Source organism: Oncorhynchus mykiss, chromosome 21, assembly GCF_013265735.2.
Source record: "Oncorhynchus mykiss isolate Arlee chromosome 21, USDA_OmykA_1.1, whole genome shotgun sequence".
Taxonomy (NCBI): Eukaryota; Metazoa; Chordata; class Actinopteri; order Salmoniformes; family Salmonidae; genus Oncorhynchus; species Oncorhynchus mykiss.
The window spans coordinates 39,678,127-39,697,555 of record NC_048585.1 but is presented as its reverse complement, the minus strand read 5'-3'; the positions used below and the strand labels follow the sequence as shown (position 1 = coordinate 39,697,555).

General features: G+C 42.9%; 1 protein-coding gene across 2 annotated transcripts in view; it reads right to left on the bottom strand.

Moving 5' to 3' along the window:
- The window catches only part of acox3 (acyl-CoA oxidase 3, pristanoyl), a 32,231-nt gene that overhangs the window by 8,647 nt on the left and 4,155 nt on the right, over positions 1-19,429 (bottom strand). For both annotated transcript variants that reach the window (XM_021577711.2, XM_021577712.2), the window contains exons 9-17: positions 18,300-18,482; positions 14,113-14,235; positions 13,873-13,993; positions 13,425-13,547; positions 13,006-13,119; positions 6,956-7,071; positions 972-1,146; positions 645-712; positions 119-205 (exon numbers count right to left, since the gene is read on the bottom strand). In XM_021577711.2, coding sequence (XP_021433386.1) covers positions 119-205; positions 645-712; positions 972-1,146; positions 6,956-7,071; positions 13,006-13,119; positions 13,425-13,547; positions 13,873-13,993; positions 14,113-14,235; positions 18,300-18,482 — 1,110 coding nt within the window. The remainder of the gene's footprint in view (positions 1-118; positions 206-644; positions 713-971; positions 1,147-6,955; positions 7,072-13,005; positions 13,120-13,424; positions 13,548-13,872; positions 13,994-14,112; positions 14,236-18,299; positions 18,483-19,429) is intronic.

Below are 19,429 nucleotides of genomic sequence, written 5' to 3'. Positions count from 1 at the left end.
CATTTTTGTTTCTGTATAGCGAGTTGTGACGGTGTCTAAAATGTACTTTAAAATGCACCGGATCAGGATTAGATATGACTCTGGCGCTGACCCATTTCACACGTCTGTCTCGTCTTACCTCCCCGTCCGCATTGCCAATGGGTGAGTTGAGGATGAAGTCAGGAGGGGCAACGGCGTCCACCAAAGCTATGGCCTCGTCCTTCAGCTGTTAGAGGGAGAGAAGGAGAGAGGGACTAATGGGAAGAATGGAGGGAGAGACAGAAAGAGTATACACACAGACCAACACAGTGATGGTGCTCTAAAGAGAGCACACTGCAAGCCAATAAACACCTATGAGGTCATCCCCCCTCAGTCCTCCAAACATATGAATAAAATCATCACTTTAACTCAAGACCACATGACATTTAATGGGTTATTTAGGCCAATCTCATTTGTTTATGCATGTTAGGCTTGGGCAATATTCTGTTTACACCTTAAACACTGGGGTATTTCTAGATACCAACAGTATGATTTTCAATACTGTTTAAATTCAAATAGATTTTCAACTGTATTAAACATTCATGCCCAAGTGTATACCTAGGTATGGTACAGAAACGGTATGAAAATCTGGATACCGCCCAACCCTAGTTTATATGAGAACTGACCTGAGAGCAGAGGGTGAGGATGGCCTGCTGGATCCAATCAGCTGGCTCCCAACCAGAGAAATAACCCCCTGGAGGAACACAACAACAACACACAGAATATAATACATAATCAGGCGAGCTTAACTCTCACAAGGATACAGACTTTGGGAGATGTATGAATCAAATGTCTCCGGGTAGGAGTGTTGATCTAGGGTCAGGCCTACCTGGTCCATGTTATCTTATTCATTATTATGTAAAAGGATAAACTGATCCTAGATCAGACCCTATATGAATATGGGGAAGTCAAACTTGAATGAGAAAGACAGCCAGCACTCAAAAGAACCTGACCCTGGTACAGCGTGGCCATGTGGTTGCTGAGGGTCCACAGGCTGTAGAGGGCACAGAGCTGTTTAAGAACTGGTCTGAGACCAGCCGGTGTGTCCTCATCATGGGTCTGGTCGTGGAACCTCTGCACCACGGTGTGCTCTATGTACACGATGGACAAGGAACGGCAGTAGAACACCTGGATATGCACAGACACACACGTACGCAAACACAGAGAGCGCAACGTTTGGAAATGTAAAAAGCTACTTGTACTAACACTGTAGGAATGACAAAAAGTGACAAGTTATACTAGTTAAACATACGTACGCATAGAGAGAGAGCAAGAGAAAATACAGTGTTACTAGATTCCAATTTCCAAACACTGCAGGTTTGAGAGTGAACCAAACGCACACAAACCCCAATCCACTACCCCCCCTCGAGTTATCATAACCCCCATTCTCAGTCCTGGTATTAAATTGTGTGTCTGTGCCTCTCCCGCTGTTTGGCCTTGACTGGGCGATGCACACCCTTCCTGTTCCATGTCGGCAGAGAGAACACAGATCCTCTCCCACGCCTCTGAACTCCTCTACCGCTCTGCCAAGGTCGCTGTGTTCCCCGCCTAGTCCCCTGGTCTGGGTACGAGAGAACTCTGGATCTGCCTCCTCTCTGCATGTCATTTCACACAAGACCTGGGTTCAAATAGTATTTGCTTAATTTCCAATACTTTTAGCTGAGCTTGATGAGCGTGATTGAGCTTGCCTGCGCAGCAGAACCAAAGGAACTGACGGAAAAGTCCCAAAAGTACAAACTCCAACCCATCTGGCACTCAAACCAGGCTCAAGCAAATGCTCAACTATTTGAACCCAGGTGTGGGTATGAGATCTCTCTCTGGCTGTACCTCCTCTGTGGACTCTCTGACTGTACCCCCCCCCCCCCCCCCCCCCCCCCCTTCCTTCCATTAGGTCAGTCAGTCCATATGTCCCTCTATTGCAATGGGTGAAGTAATCATCAGTAATGGACAAATATTTTAGAAAAATACTAAAAACACTGACACTTAATAGAGCGAATATGAAAACAAACTTCAGTTGGTCATAATGTGGCACCATAGTGGAGTTCAAACTTGTTTTGGTCATACACTCTAGAAAAAAAGGGTTATTGAGAAGTTCTTTGAAGTGCGCAATGGTTCTATGTAACACTATTTCTACTCCAATAACCTTTTTCTTGGAGAGGGTTCTTCGCTGTCTGAATGGTTGCAAAGGACCCTTTTTCTAGCCGCAGTGGGTTCGGTTCCTATGGGGGGGGTTTTCATTGCAGGCAATCATGAATTAGCCTACCATATTGGTATGAAGTAGTCTTATCAGACATTAACCATGCAATAACTGGAGCCAGCCAGCAACATATGAAATATGTCAAAACACATTCTGATAGATCTGATAAACGCATTTGTTATTAGGCAAGTGTGAGTTGACACTATAGCCGTCTTTAGCTAATCCTTGTTCTAAGCCAACCGGATACAGGGTTCGGGTTAGGACAACACCACAGCCATACACGCTGAGCCAACTGGCCTAGGGAAGCTGCCAAAGCAAACGCTCACTCTTCACACACTAGAACTGGGCGATATGGACAAAAATCCATTTCAAGATAAATTGACTGAATTATCACGATAACAATACATTTAAAGATTTCATTTGCAGCAGTTTATTTTTTTTGTATTACCCATACAACTATTTTTCATTTTGTAGCTATCAATTGTCACAATAACAAAACAAAAAAAGTCACCCATATTAGCAAGCTTACTTAATTTCAAACTTCACATTTCTCTAGTAGGGCCCTATAGGCTATTTTATAGTAATTAACAATAACATCAAAATGTCCATGATAAGTGGTTGGTGTCGATAATTGTCGGTTTATCGTCCCAGCTCTAAAGAGCACACGCACGCGCATCCTTTAAAGAAGAGAGAAGATAAGAGGCAGAGAAGAGACATGATAAGTTAGAAAACACTCTGGTCTTCTTTCTTTCTCTCGCTCGCTCTCCCCCTCCTCGCTCTCTCGGAGTGTCAGTGGTAACAGATGTCTTCCTGACTTCAGCACATTCCTAATGTTGGTTCCATAAGAAACTCCAGCAGTCTCATCAGTGTTCTGTTCCATCAATCTCATCTACTCTAAACTTCCTCTCCTACAGTCACACCTGGAGCATCAAAGACTTTCCAGAGGAGAAAAAGGACTGCACTCGGTCATCTTTTTGGGATAGTTTCCCAAATTGAAAACCTGTGTGCATGAAACCCAATTTCCGTGTATATTTCCCATTGACATGAACGAGTGATTGAAAACCGAAGTCTGAGTTAGGCACAGACATATCCCTTGACAACAGCCCTGATATGTATGTATGTATGTATGTATGTATGTATATATATATATATATATATATATATAAAAGATTGTGTGTTTGAATCCCAAGTTAGGATTTTGGGCCTATAAACTAATACTGAATACAGCTCAACTGACTTTGCATTGTACGAAACAAGCACATGCACACCCAAAAGACCCTCGATTCGTAATGACACGTGCTCAATGGAAGGCTAAACCTGTCAAACTCCGTAAGGATGCATGCTCGACTGAAGATGTGTTTATATTTACATTATTACACACTACCGTAGCTGCATCTTTACGGTCTTAACATTGCTTCGAAACCATCTGTTTTGTGTTATTACATCATAGAACCATTAGATAATTCAGAGTGCAGTGCTGTGGGGTCATGTTGTGATGGGGTGTGTTCTTCTCGGACATCCTGTATTGTGACTGCAACAGTATCTACTGGAACGTGGGAGCCTTGCCTTCATGGACTATGTGGGGAGGAGAGAGTTGATGAAGCCGAAATATATTCACCAAGCCGTCACGTTAAAAATTATATTATAAAGCACTAAAAATACACAAATTATCAGGAGAGATCATTGGACTAAGCCTCATTATAGTTGATACGTGACTGTATAATGTCAAGAACCAGGTTTCCATCCAACGCTTTTATGCAAGTGGAATACATTTCATGACAGGTTGATGGAAACAGAAATTTTCTCAGTGAACTTTCCAAATGTTGACAAAACAATACGTTAGACAGGGTGGGATCTTTTTGTGTTTGTACAATTATTTATGTGAGAAATGGTGGCGGAAATGGCTTTATGTGCAAATATTGATATAATAACCATCATATCGAAATTTGGAGTCACGCGATTACACATTGTGTGGTCGTCCCACTACGACTCGAGAAAGAATGCAGTTTATAAGGCTACAGATGAAATAAGTTATGATGATCTTCAAAGGGTGGTGAAATTGCACGGTGATGAGCTTGACGCTCCTTTCCAATAAATATCGAGGGTCTTATTCTGGTGAAGTGATGATTGATGCCTGGCTTATCTCGCTCTTGTCCATAACAATCTCATCATGTAGGCTAGCCAACCCGCACTGTATCTGCAAGCTGTTAGCTAGAGCGGGGGTTTTCAAACTTTTCTTGCCCAGGGACCCCCAGCCAGGCACTCCGGCGACCCAAAATGTTGCCGTTATAAAGGTAATTTTTTACAATAAAAAAATATCTATATGTATTGAGCTGAGATAAAATGTTGCAGTTTTGAAGCTAATTTCCAGCAATTCTACACAGTTTGGCATAGAGTTCAGAGACATTTTTTTTGTTTTAAAAGGTAATTTCCTGCAATTCAATGCATTTTTCCATGGCTAATGCTGTATTCCTCTGCTCAAACATTAGAAAAAAATCAATGGCCATGTGGCCTGAATGCCTGGTTTTGGGAATTTTCAATTCTTCCTGACTAACTTTTATTTGATTGTTAGTTCTCACACACACACACACACCTTTATTTAACCAGGTAGGTGAGTTGAGAACAAGTTCTCATTGACAACTGTGACCTGGCCAAGATATAGCAAAGCAGTACAACACAAACAACAACACAGAGTTACACATGGAATAAACAAAATGTACAGTCAATAACACAATAGAAAAAAAATCTATATACAGTGTGTGCAAATGAGGTAAGATTAGGGTTAGGCCGTAGTGGCAAAGATTAATTACAATTTAGCAATTAAACACTGGAGTGATGGATGAGGTAGTTGGGTGGGCTAATTACAGATGGGCTATGTACAGGTGAAATGATCTGTAAGCTACTCTGACAGCTGATGCTTAAAGTTAGTGAGGGAGATATGAGTCTCCAGCTTCAGTGATTTTTGCAATTCGTTCCAGTCATTTGCAGCAGAGAACTGGAAGGAAAGGCAGCCAAAGGAGGAGTTGGCTTTGGGGGTGACCAGTGAAATATACCTGCTGGAGTGCGTGCTACGGGTGGGTGCTGCTATGGTGACCAGTGAGCTGAGATAAGGCAGGGCTTTAACTAGCAAAGACCTATAGATGACCTGGAGCCAGTGGGTTTGGCGACGAATGAAGCGAGGGCCAGCCAACGAGAGCGTACAGGTCACAGTGGTGGGTAGTATATGGGGCTTTGGTGACAAATCAGACGGCACTGTGATAGACTGCATCCAATTTGTTGAGTAGAGTGTTGGAGGCTATTTTGTAGATGACGTCGCCGAAGTCGAGGATCGGTAGATAGTCCGTTTTACGAGGGTATGTTTGGCAGCATGAGTGAAGGATGCTTTGTTGTGAAATAGGAAGCCGATTCTAGATTTAATTTGGGAATGGAGATGCTTAATGTGAGTCTGGAAGGAGAGTTTACAGTCTAACCAGACACCTAGGTATTTGTAGTTGTTCTAAGTCAGAACCGTCCAGAGTAGTGATGCTAGACGGGCGGATCAGAGAATCACCAGCAGCAAGAGCGACATCATTGATGTATACAGAGAAAAGAGTCAGCCCGAGAATTGAACCCTGTGGCACCCCCATCGAGACTGCCAGAGGTCTGGACAACAGGCCCTCCGATTTGACACACTGAACTCTGTCTGAGAAGTAGTTGGTGAACCAGGCGAGGCGGTCATAAATATATATAAATTAGTTCAATATATTTTCTGCATACGTTCTGTTTTTTTGTCATTTAAGTTGACAAACTGTTTTTCCATCCTAAAAATGACCACAGCGTGCCTAAGAATTTTCTATACAGAAAAAAACCCTGTAATTAGCTCAAATTACTGTCATTTCCTCTTTATTAAAACGATAGTTCGATATTTTGGCATTGAAGCCCTTTATCTACTTCCCAGAGTCGGATGAACAGGAAAAGCTAGCATGCTCTTCCTGTAGACTTCCAGTCACTGCGCTATTGCTAGTTAGCATTGGCTCGTGAAACTACCTATAACTTCTTTCAAAACGGATGCAGAGACATAAAAATGGTATACACGATAGTATTCTGTTACAGCTAGCGATATTCATAAAATATTTTGTCCCCCAAAAATACTATAATAACTTTGCGGATCCCCTGCAGTACCGCCACAGACCCCTAGTGGGGTGTGGACTACAGTTTGAAAACCCCTGGGCTACAGCGCATGTGACAAGACCAAACTGGGCACATTTGATATATATAGCAATAGTTTTTGTGACAAAACCATGGGTAGAGTTGTATTCAGTACATGGGAATTTAACCGCAAAAGTTATTTTTATGTGCACTACGTCATGAGGCACAGCCTTTCATCCGCAACAAGTCAATTTGATGGAAACCTCTCTGGTGGGAAAATGCGCATATTGTTTTAGAATATTTACATGAAAATCTTTCACCAATTGGATGGAAACCTAGCTAATGACTGTTCTAGAAGCACTTGGTTGGTACACGTGCCTGTAGAGAAGCAGATAGCCCAGAACTACAGTATCTTATGAGGACCTTTCAGCTTCTGAAATGCAATGACAATGTAAAAACAGCTGTATAAATGTTCAAATAAAATCATGAAAGTGATGGAGATGAAAGTGGAGGACCAGTAGTTTAGTGTTTTATCTGACCGTACTCAGTCCCCTCCTGTTGTGTGTCTGTGTGTGCATGCGTTGCTTGTGTGTGTGTGTGTGTACTATTTACCTGGCTGTTGTTGCGGGCCTCAAAGTCAGCCTTGCCAGAAGCCTTTTCCTTAGCCACTCTCCTCTCGCTCTCTCTCAGTAGGAAACACACCAGCCATTTATACGCTGCCAATGGCACTGAGGTGGAAAGAGAGACAAGGAAATATGTTAGGCTTCAGATCATAAAAACACAGATGTCAACCGCTAATATTGTTTATTCCGTTATTTTATATACAATATTAAATAATGGAAGACATGAGTAAGCTTTCTAGTGTTAAAAACACAGATTTCATCAGGGAATATTTACAATATGAGCGTATTAAAAAGGAAACGAGTTTGACTTCAGAGATTATCAGGTAATATTTCAAATATGAACTTATGGAAGAGTATCAAGAAAGATTTCCAATGCATACAGTATCAATTCAACTTTTTTTCTCCACCATAATACACTTAATCTTCTAGCAAGTCATGGAACAGCTCTTGGACAACCCTGTCATAGTCTGTTAGAAATCAAAAAGTCAGATCACATAGAAGAGGTAGTGAGGGACTAACCTGAATCCTTCTGACCATGATAACACTGTTTTATTGGGCTAGCTTTATAAGGAGTGGGGGTTGAGCGAGCGCAGGTATGTGTGTGTGTGTGTGTGTGAGACAGTTGTTTTTACAGCTTCTAGGGCCAAGGAATGCAGAGGAGTGTGTAACATGATGATGAGTAACAACAAACACATGATCCTGGAATGATTATTAGGAGGATATGAGAAGCTTTATGGTTGTAAGGTTTGGAGACGCAGGAACACACACACTAACCAGAGACATTGAGGATATTGAAGGGTCAGAGAAGGAAATAATTATAACAGGAGAATATTGGGATAGGGCTGTCCCAGAAAGAAAAAAAAAATCTTTGTCGACCAATCGATTAAACCTGTATTTTCCATATATTGACACAGCAGATGTGTTTTTAATCAAATCAACTATATTCACTGAGCTTGTCTGATGCTTTAAGCACACTGTTTGTTTAAATAATTAAGACACACAAATGACTAGAGGGAGTACGACCAGCAATTTGATTTGATCGTGCCTGCCGGGCTCAGACTTGCTGCGCTGTGTTATTATTTTTTAAACAGACAGCAGAGTGACTGTGCCTAGCAACCCGGTCACTCTCTCCTCCCTGCTGCAGCGAACACCACAGAATATCCACAGTGTTTATCGTGCTGTCCGTGTTGCTGAAGCTGCAATATAATTCCAGCTATTTCGGACTGAAAAGTTCTATTACCGAAATCCCTCATTTGTTTAGGAAAAACATTCCCAATTCCTTCAATCCTTGCACTCTTTAGGTGACACATGTATGTATCGCATGCATGTGCCCAAAGACCTATTCGCATGGGACTAGTATTACTAGAGAATGTTGGTTATGTAATTACTACTCCAGAAGTCCATTATTCCAGGACAATTCAGACGGGATAAGTTTTCCCCCCAAACTGTCCCCTCTAATTCTTATTTTTTTCCCAATTAGATTGACAGTTATGACAGAAGCCTGGTGGTTTTTATTCTAGGTGTGAAGATACAGTATTTCAACATGTCCAGGTGATTGGGCCACACTGATAGCCCGAGTTGCCGAGTTGGAATTCCGAGTTGAATAACCGCTCAGAACGATTTTTACCAGTTGGAGCACGTATCTCTTTTCTAAACAATTTTACATTTCTCCCTAGTGCTCACCAGAGATGGGGTACATTGTAAACAGTCTAGCTGTTTTTTTAAATTATCATCAACGCAACCTGTTATTTAGACAGCTTTGTGGAATGAGTTTGGCTGTGGATGTATTCTGTGTGATGAAGTTCGCATTTATCTTTTACAATAAAAGGTGAAATGTAGGGATACAGTTGTGAAGTCCTTTATTTACCATCAGTACAAAACATTGTTTAGATGCTTTTCAGCCAATGCTGTTTAGACACGTTTGTTGCGTCATACTTCTGTTGCTACTGTTCATCACAAATATAATTGCACTAGAATTTAAATTATAATTTTTTTTTAAATTAAATGTTTTAGTATTTTCTTGTTAATAGCTGTGTTCTGTTTTATATGATGTGACAATGTAAATTGTTGATTTGTATTTTGAATAAGAAATGGGGAATAAAAAAATCAATATGTAACGTACCGTTGCTGCAAGGACCACTCAACAAGGATCACAAATATATGTGATCGTATGCGTTAAAGGGTTCAAATATATATTTTCCAGGGCACTCACAGGCATATTTGGAAAAACGTGTATTTTCCTGATGTTGAAATCAGGCTCATTTTTTGGTTCTGAATGAAAGTTGAAAATAAGTCATTTATAGAAGTCTATGTTTGGACAAAATCAAGGCTGGTCTAGACCGAACCAAATCTGATCCAAACATAAACGTCTACGATTGGTTCAGATTTGGTATGAACCAGACCAAAAACCATCGTCTGCGGTTGTGGAAATCAAGGCCAGTCCGGAACTGCACCGAAAAAAGACGTCCAAAAGGCATCGGTCCGTGATTATTAAGGTGTAGCCTACAGCGTTGATTGAAATACAATTTTATGAATGCCCTTCTGTGTGGTAAGCCTACCATTTGTAAAACACAAAAAAAACTAAATCGGCTCGTGCGTACTAGGGTGTAGCCTACCATGCCCATCCATGTGGTAGGCCCACCATTTGTAAAACAGGCCATTGCATTGGCTTTATTAGTCCCGATTCCTGTGACGTATCAATTTTGCTATTTAAACTTTGAATATCAGCTGGCCAACTTTATCAGGAGTTATCGCGAGACTATTTGCAATGTGTTTATACAGCGGGAAATGCTGAAGTATTTTATTTTTCACTATGATCATCTTGTCAATAAATCGGCGGATACAAACTTGAAACTAATGATCACGACAATGGGTTGAAACTCCTGGACAACAATTGTGATTGTCCATTCCATATTGTCCAGACTACTTTGACCTGTCTGTCCTGTTTTAGGATATGTTGCTTTGATAACATGACAGCTCATTTTTTATTTGATTGAGCGCCATTTAGGTTAGGCTATTTGATCGGAGAAACCTGCATGATGTAAAAAGTGTCCGGTCTCATTACATTGTCACACATTTTATCTCCAGCCTGTAGGTTACAGAAAGGCCACATACACTATCTGCTACATGATTTATAGGAGTTGTTTTTTTTTTGGACTGAACATCGGTGGAGCGCTGCAGAGTTGCTTTTGTCGAACAGCACCCTGGAGAGATGCGCTGAGAATGGACTAGAAAAATATTTTTGGCCCCTGCCTTTCACAAAGTGGGCACTGCTTATCAAAGGGCGACATCAGCGCTCACCTAAAAAACCCATATGCCCCGGGATGAGAGAAATTGCCATTGGTTTTGGGGCAGAATTATGTGAGGTTTTATGTGTTGTTTGGTCAGTTTAGCTCAGAAAATGCCGTCCTAATTAATTTTCTGCCATAGGCGGCCGCCTAATCCTGCCTAAAGAGCGGGCAGACCGTGCCTATAGCATATCATGATCACATCAATAAACTGCTCAGGATGTAAAAAATAAAGTCAGATGTGTGGAATAAATGTGACTAGTTGTGGAAAATACTGGAGATCAAGAAAAATAAGTTAAGGAGCAAGCGCTGTGTGCATATTATGTATGCCAAACGGGTGCTGTATAGATTACAATATAATTTCTCTGACCATTTGGAACAATGTAAACAACACAAAATAAAGTATGAGCACACCAGAGAGTCTGTTGTAATGGTATTTTTTGTTAACCTTTTATTACAGCAAAGGCTAAAAACAGTTAATTTCATTCTTGAATGCAATTTCCGGAAATGCAGCGGTTTATTTATTGTTTAAGCCAATTATTCAAGGCTCACTTTATTTTAAAACTAAAATGCCTGACTGCATTTCAAATCATGAGTGACTCCTGTGCTGTGTGATGACATGAACGAAGGAATGATTGATTGATTGATACAGTAGCCTATAGAAGTATTGAAATATAGGCCTAAGTAAATTACGGTATGAAGATGAAACAGGATGTGCTCTAAGGCCTATAGCTCAATGGTGGTTATACAAGGCTGCTATACTAAGCCTACTAATGATAATGACATGACCTATTATTATAACGACGATCATAATAATTGTAATAATAACAAGGGAGATCAAGAAAAAGTGTTACTATTTGGAACAGTGTAAGCACTACATAAATTCTATAAATTACCAGAGAGGCTGTTATTATTATAATAATTTTTTTAAAGGGTACAGACTTTATTACAGCAAAGCACAGGTTGAAAACAGCCGAATGTGTTAAAGGGTTTACTTGACATGTTGTTGCATGAGGTTTGGTGCTAACGGGATCACTAGGCTAATGAACAAACACTCAAAAAAACAGGCAACAGAAGCAGAATCTGCCTTATTTCTGTAGATGTATATGGATGATTTATAAAGCCAGGCACATTAAACAGTTAGGCTGTTGATTATAGACCTAATTAAGTTTCCTCTCTCGTCACTTTTCTCAGACAATAAGGCAAGGGCTGTTTTCACATAGCAACATGGTCTAGAAAAAGACGGCAATTCAACAGCGCAGTGTTTCAGAACCGTGGACAGCGACCACTACCCAAGGAGGGAGAAAGCACATTTGTTTTAAATATTATTTTTAGTAGTGTTGCACCATTGTATATGGTTATATTACATAAGAACAATTTCAGTGGCACGTCATAGATTGATGGACTGCCATCCCCACGCCCTCCACAATGGATCAGTCCACTCAGCACGAATCAGACAGGTGTCATCTTGTACACCACATTACATTTTTCTTTGTTTCTGCTCGACTACAGAAATTTTGGTTAACCAACAGCCTACAATCAACCAGTCGACTAAATGGGGTCAGCCCTAATTGGGGAGCTTTAGAGTTTAAGATTTAGTTTTCAGATGATGTTAGTTTACAGGAACCTTCATTTTTCAAGTTTAACATAATTCACTTTTGAAGGAGTAAAAAATATCAAAAAGGTGGCGAGAAAATAAGAACAAAAGTTGGTCATCAACGTGATGAGAATGAGATACTCCTTTAGGGAGCACTGTGGTGGTGCCGTTGTCGGGCGACTGCATTCGAACGGCACAGGTCGTGCATCCCATCATAACAGGACGAGATGACCATCTCTATAACAATGACAGTAAGTCACCAGCATGCGTTAACAACCAACCCAGTTAACACAGTGTTGGACGCAACTGAAGCACGTGTCTTGAACGTTACTCCACCTACTCCTTATGAGACAGACGCATTTGCTTGGCCTTCACTGTGGCAACACAAACAGTACGATGGTGACAGACAGCGACCCAATCCGGTACACAAAATGGCCGCCTTTATTTTCCCCCTTTCTCGTTCCAATTCAGCCAATTAGCTGGCAGAGTAGACCTCGGTCGCTCGTAGACCAGCGGCACCCTCTGTGGTATATGTGAATAAATGGACCAGATGTTTTGCAGATGTGTGTGTTTGTGTATATATGTATGTGTGTGCCATATGAGGAAAGAGGCTTTAACCAATGTTCACATTATCTGTTCCCCCTCTTAGACTGAGGCTGTCTGGATGGCTTTTACCTCTGAAGGGCATTCATTCAGTCACACAGCAGCATGCAAAAGAAGCCGGTGTGTGTGTGCACGTATCGGTGTTTGATTCAACACGTTCTATTTGCGTTGGTTTAGATTGCTTTTTTGTATTTAGATAATTTTGTTCCAGCCCTCTATAATTAAAGCTATGGTTGAGCTATATTACAATAGAAAAGATGGGGATTTTGTGACGGCTTTAAACAGGCACTTCCAGGGGCAGCTTGCACTGGCGGGGGAATGTGGTCCTTCAGAGGGTCAGTATGGCTTCGCTTGCCTTCTACCAGATGTGACAACTGGAGAGTGGGTGTTACCTCTGGCATCATGACAAATAGCTTTCCAGTAGTATTACAACACTGGGCATCTTACATAACTGACTGGCCATGCGCAATTTCTGCACGGAGCAGAGTAGTGACTAGAGAGAGTTGTGTGTGTTTTAGCTGTAGAGACAAGTGTGTGTGTGTGTGTTGTTACCTGCAGAGTCCATGCACTCCTCCACCGACGTTGCCGTGAACCTGGTCCCCAGAATGCTGTCAAAGTCTTCCAGGAAGTTGACAGACTCTAGTGGAGACTCAATCCTCACTCCATCTACAACGAACAAATAATAGTTTATAAGACATTTATAAGCAGCTTATGGCGACACAATCCTCACTCCATCTACAAAAACAGCAACAAAACCAGCACATAAAACAGTGAGACAAACAGTTAACATTACAATCTCATGCGTAAAATCGAAATATTTCAATGGCACACAAATAATGTGCCCAGTGTCTTTAGGATTTCACAGTTACTCTGAAACTGATATGTAATGATATACAAAGCAGTTCCATAATGGTTTATAAAGCATTTAGAAGCAGGCCATGAAACAAAGTGTTCCTGGTGTTAACACTAACCTTGTTGTTTGGCGTGTAGTTGGCTGAGGAGGTAGTTGCTGGTCTGCTGCAGGAGCACGTTGTTGTCTCCCTCATATGTACAGTTAGGGTCGTTGTCATCCCTGATGCTCCCCAGACGATTCACTACAAGGGAGTCAACATGCAGCATCATTATTAGGAGACAGATTTGATGTGGATTAGGGTTAGGGTTGTGGTTGAGGCAAGGGTTGAACTAGGATGTGGACATGAAGTTAGGGTTAGGGTTGAGGCTGGGGTTAGGGTTGAATTGGGATGTGGACATGAAGTTAGGGTTGAGGCTGGGGTTAGGGTTGAACTAGGATGTGGACATGAAGTTAGGGTTAGGGTTGAGGCTGGGGTTAGGGTTGAACTAGGATGTGGACATGAAGTTAGGGTTAGGGTTGAGGCTGGGTTTTATTATTATATTTTTATTATTATGTGTGTGACTTACTGGCCAGGTATCCATGTCCTCCGCAGGCCTCACGGCACTCTTGGATACCCCTCTGAGCCGTCCAGGACCCCAGGGGCTTACTGGAGCAGGAGATGGCATGGATCTCTCTGCCCAGCTCCGCCTAGTTAAAACACATACCGCACAGAACTAACTATGGGTGTTTGTGTGTCTTTTTCGCTCTCCCCATTTCTTCTTTGGTCTCTCTCGCCATCTCAGTCCCCACCTCCTTCCCTTCCTTACCTGTCTGTCGCTATTGTCCTTCATCATCATACCGATCTGGAACTCCACAAAGTTCCCGAAGATGGATTTAGAGAAGTAGTCCAGAGCGTACACGGCCGCCAGGTAAGGGATCAGACGCCATTGCTGCAACCAGACAAAGGGATACCGAGTCAGTTGCATAATTGAATACATTCAACCGAAATGTGCCTTCCGCATTTAACCCAACACATCTGAATAAGAGAGGTGTGGAGTGCTGCCTTAATCAACGTCATTGGCGCCCGGGGAGCAGTTATTGTTGGGTGTTAATTGCTTTGCTCAAGAACGGCAGATTTTTCCACCTTGTTGACTGGAGGATTCGAACCAGCGACCTTTCCGTTACTGGCCCAATGTTCTTAACCACAAGGCTAACTGCCTACAACAGGGTACCTTTAAAAAACAAAATAACTTTCGATTTTCTGATTTATTAAGAAAGCTAAACGCATTAATTTTTAGTTGTTGAGTAAATCTTTCTAACAAAAGTTATTTCTGGATATTTAGGCAAATTAGCTGGCTAACTCATTGATCCTGCTTTGTAGCATACCCCACTGGGGTCCACAGAAAACGTATTTAACCTTCAATGGAATGATTATTAGGGACACATATCCTCAGGAATGTCTCTGGAAAAATGGGGGGAAACTCCTGGCTTATACCTATGTCCACCAACAAATCAAATCAAAGAGATACTTCCGGCGCCGACAGAGATGGCCGCCTCGCTTCGCGTTCCTAGGAAACTATGCAGTTTTTTGTTTTTTTACGTGTTATTTTTTACATTGGTACCCCAGGTCATCTTAGGTTTCATTACATACAGTCGAGAAGAACTACTGAACATAAGAGCAGCGTCAACTCACCATCAGTACGACCAAGAATATGACTTTCGCAAAGCGGATCCTGTGTTCTGCCTTTCACCCAGGACAACGGAATGGATCCCAGCCGGCGACCCAAAAAAACGACTTCGTAAAAGGGGGAAACGGAGTGGTCTTCTGGTCAGACTCTGGAGACGGGCACATCGTGCACCACTCCCTAGCATTCTTCTCGCCAATGTCCAGTCTCTTGACAACAAGGTTGATGAAATCCGAGCAAGGGTAGCATTCCAGAGGGACATCAGAGACTGTAACGTTCTTTGCTTCACGGAAACATGGCTCACTGGAGAGACGCTATCGGAGTCGGTGCAGCCAGCTGGTTTCTCCACGCATCGCGCCGACAGAAACAAACATCTTTCTGGTAAGAAGAGGGGTGGGGCGTATGCTTCATGGTTAACGTGACGTGGTGTGGCCACAACAACATACAGGAACTCAAGTCCTTCTGTTCACCTGATTTAGAATTCCTCACAATCAAATGTCGACCGCATTATCTACCAAGGGAATTCTCTTCGATTATAATCACAGCCGTATATATTCCCCCCCAAGCAGACACATCGATGGCTCTGAACGAACTTTATTTGACTCTTTGCAAACTGGAATCCATATATCCGGAGGCTGCATTCATTGTAGCTGGGGATTTTAACAAGGCTAATCTGAAAACAAGACTCCCTAAATTTTATCAGCATATCGATTGCTCAACCAGGGCTGGAAAAACCTTGGATCATTGCTATTCTAACTTCCGCGACGCATATAAGGCCCTGCCCCGCTCTCCTTTCGGAAAAGCTGACCACGACTCCATTTTGTTGATCCCTGCCTACAGACAGAAACTAAAACAAGAAGCTCCCGCGCTGAGGTCTGTTCAACGCTGGTCCGACCAATCTGATTCCACACTCCAAGACTGCTTCCATCACGTGGACTGGGATATGTTTTGTATTGCGTCAGACAACAACATTGACGAATACGCTGATTCGGTGAGCGAGTTCATTAGAACGTGCGTTGAAGATGTCGTTCCTATTGCAACGATTAAAACATTCCCAAACCAGATCCCGTGGATTAATGGCAGCATTCGTGTGAAACTGAAAGCGCGAACCACTGCTTTTAATCAGGGTGACCGGAAACATGACAGAATACAAACAGTGTAACTATTCCCTCCGCAAGGCAAACAAGCTAAGCGTCAGTATAGAGACAAAGTAGAATCTCAATTCAACGGCTCAGACACAAGAGGTATGTGGCAGGGTCTACAGTCAATCACGGATTACAAAAAGAAAACCAGCCCCGTCACGGACCAGGATGTCTTGCTCCCAGGCAGACTAAATAACTTTTTTGCCCGCTTTGAGGACAATACAGTGCCACTGACACAGCCCGCAACTAAAACATGCGGACTCTCCTTCACTGCAGCCGACGTGAGGAAAACATTTAAACGTGTCAACCCTCGCAAGGCTGCAGGCCCAGACGGCATCCCCAGCCGCGCCCTCAGAGCATGCGCAGACCAGCTGGCTGGTGTGTTTACGGACATATTCAATCAATCCCTATCCCAGTCTGTTGTTCCCACATGCTTCAAGAGGGCCACCATTGTTCCTGTTCCCAAGAAAGCTAAGGTAACTGAGCTAAACGACTACCGCCCCGTAGCACTCACTTCTGTCATCGTGAAGTGCTTTGAGAGACTAGTCCATATCACCTCCACCCTACCTGACACCCTAGACCCACTCCAATTTGCTTACCGCCCAAATAGGTCCACAGACGATGCAATCTCAACCACACTGCCCTAACCCATCTGGACAAGAGGAATACCTATGTGAGAATGCTGTTCATCGACTACAGCTTGGCATTTAACACCATAGTTCCCTCCAAGCTCGTCATCAAGCTCGAGACCCTGGGTCTCGACCCCGCCCTGTGCAACTGGGTACTGGACTTCCTGACGGGCCGCCCCCAGGTGGTGAGGGTAGGCAACAACATCTCCACCCCGCTGATCCTCAACACTGGGGCCCCACAAGGGTGCGTTCTGAGCCCTCTCCTGTACTCCCTGTTCACCCATGACTGCGTGGCCACGCACGCCTCCAACTCAATCATCAAGTTTGCACAACAGTGGTAGGCTTGATTACCAACAACGACGAGACGGCCTACAGGGAGGAGGTGAGGGCCCTCGGAGTGTGGTGTCAGGAAAATAACCTCACACTCAACGTCAACAAAACTAAGGAGATGATTGTGGACTTCAGGAAACAGCAGAGGGAACACCCCCCTATCCACATTGATGGAACAGTAGTGGAGAGGGTAGTAAGTTTTAAGTTCCTTGGCGTACACATCACAGACAAACTGAACTGGTCCACCCACACAGACAGCATCGTGAAGAAGGCGCAGCAGCGCCTCTTCAACCTCAGGAGGCTGAAGAAATTCGGCTTGTCACCAAAAGCACTCACAAACGTCTACAGATGCACAATCGAGAGCATCCTGTCGGGCTGTATCACCGCCTGGTACGGCAACTGCTCCGCCCACAACCGTAAGGCTCTCCAGAGGGTAGTGAGGTCTGCACAACACATCACCGGGGGCAAACTACCTGCCCTCCAGGACACCTACACCACCCGATGTCACAGGAAGGTCATAAAGATCATCAAGGACAACAACCACCCGAGCCACTGCCTGTTCACCCCACTATCATCCAGAAGGCGAGGTCAGTACAGGTGCATCAAAGCTGGGACCAAGAGGCTGAAAAACAGCTTCTATCTCAAGGCCATCAGACTGTTAAACAGCCACCACTATCATTGAGTGGCTGCTGCCAACACACTGACTCAACTCCAGCCACTTTAATAATTGGGAATTGATGGGAAATGATGTAAAATACATCACTAGCCACTTTAAACAATGCTACCTAATATAATGTTTACATACCCTACATTATTCATCTCATATGTATATACTGTACTCTATATCATCTACTGCATCTTTATGTAATACATGTATCACTAGCCACTTTAACTATGCCACTTTGTTTACATACTCATCTCATATGTATATACTGCACTCAATACCATCTACTGTATCTTGCCTATGCCGCTCTGTACCATCACTCACTCATATATCTTTATGTACATATTCTTTATCCCCTTACACTTGTGTGTATAAGGTAGTAGTTTTGGAATTGTTAGCTAGATTACTTGTTGGTTATTACTGCATTGTCGGAACTAGAAGCACAAGCATTTCGCTACACTCGCATTAACATCTGCTAACCATGTGTATGTGACAAATCAAATTTTATTTTATTTGTCCACCAACCTAACCTAACCAACTGAAAGGTCCATAACTGTACATTACCTGGAGCTGGTACTCTATGACAGGAATCTCCTGGTCGTCTTTAGGTCCAAACTGGTGTCGGGTGGCAGAAAAACGGATAGCTACAGTCATGGCTAGCTTCAGGTTGACCACAGCCATTCTGGAGATGGAGACTCTGCCCCCCGACAGGGCACCCAGGGAAGCCCCGAAACGCTTGTTAGGGTCCTGGGGGCCAGAGAGAGGAGGGAGGGAGGGATTAATGTTGAGTTTTAGAATATTAACATTCAGTTTTTCTATAGTTTCATAGTTTATTTCTGGGAGCCCTTAAATAAACTTTGGAAAATAGGGCTTATGCAAGAGTGTAAAACTCTAAGTAAGTATTCACTTAAAATCTGATTCTGGAGGGAAATCCCACTCAAAGACTAAATCAAATGATTAACTCCCCTTACATTTCTCATGTGTACAGAAGCATTTTCCATCCCTTCCCTCACCCTTTCTTTCTCACGCCTTCTTCCTTTCAGCTCAGAATTACCAATTAAACCAGCAGTAAAAAGGTACCAATTTTGACCAGCATGCAGGGCCTTGCTGGGGATCCAATCCTAACTCCTGTATTATACTTAAATGCTTATTCTATACTACTGAGCCGTTTACTTTAAGTTTGTATTCTTATCTTTTATTATGTGTTGTTGCATTGTCGAGAAGGAACATGCAAGTAAGCATTCCGTTGAACAATGTGAACCATGCGTATCCCATAGATATGACTAATAAAACTTGAAACTGCAACGAACCACAGAACAATTAAGGCCTACCTCCTCCCCCAGTCATCATTTGTTTCCTCAGACCAAGTTGTGTCCTCAGAAGCCTCCTCAGACCAAGTTGTGTCCTCAGAAGCCTCCTCAGACCAAGTTGTGTCCTCAAAAGCCTCCTCAGACCAAGTTGTGTCCTCAAAAGCCTCCTCAGACCAAGTCGTGTCCTCAAAAGCCTCCTCAGACCAAGTTGTGTCCTCAGAAGCCTCCTCAGACCAATTCCCATCATTCAAGAGAACCCAGAGAGCCCTGGTATTTTCTTTTGACATGTTTGTCTAAACCATCCATGTTTGTGTGTGTGCGTTCACATATGTCGCGTCAAACCCATCCATGTTAGTGTGTGTGCGTTCACATATGTCGCGTCAA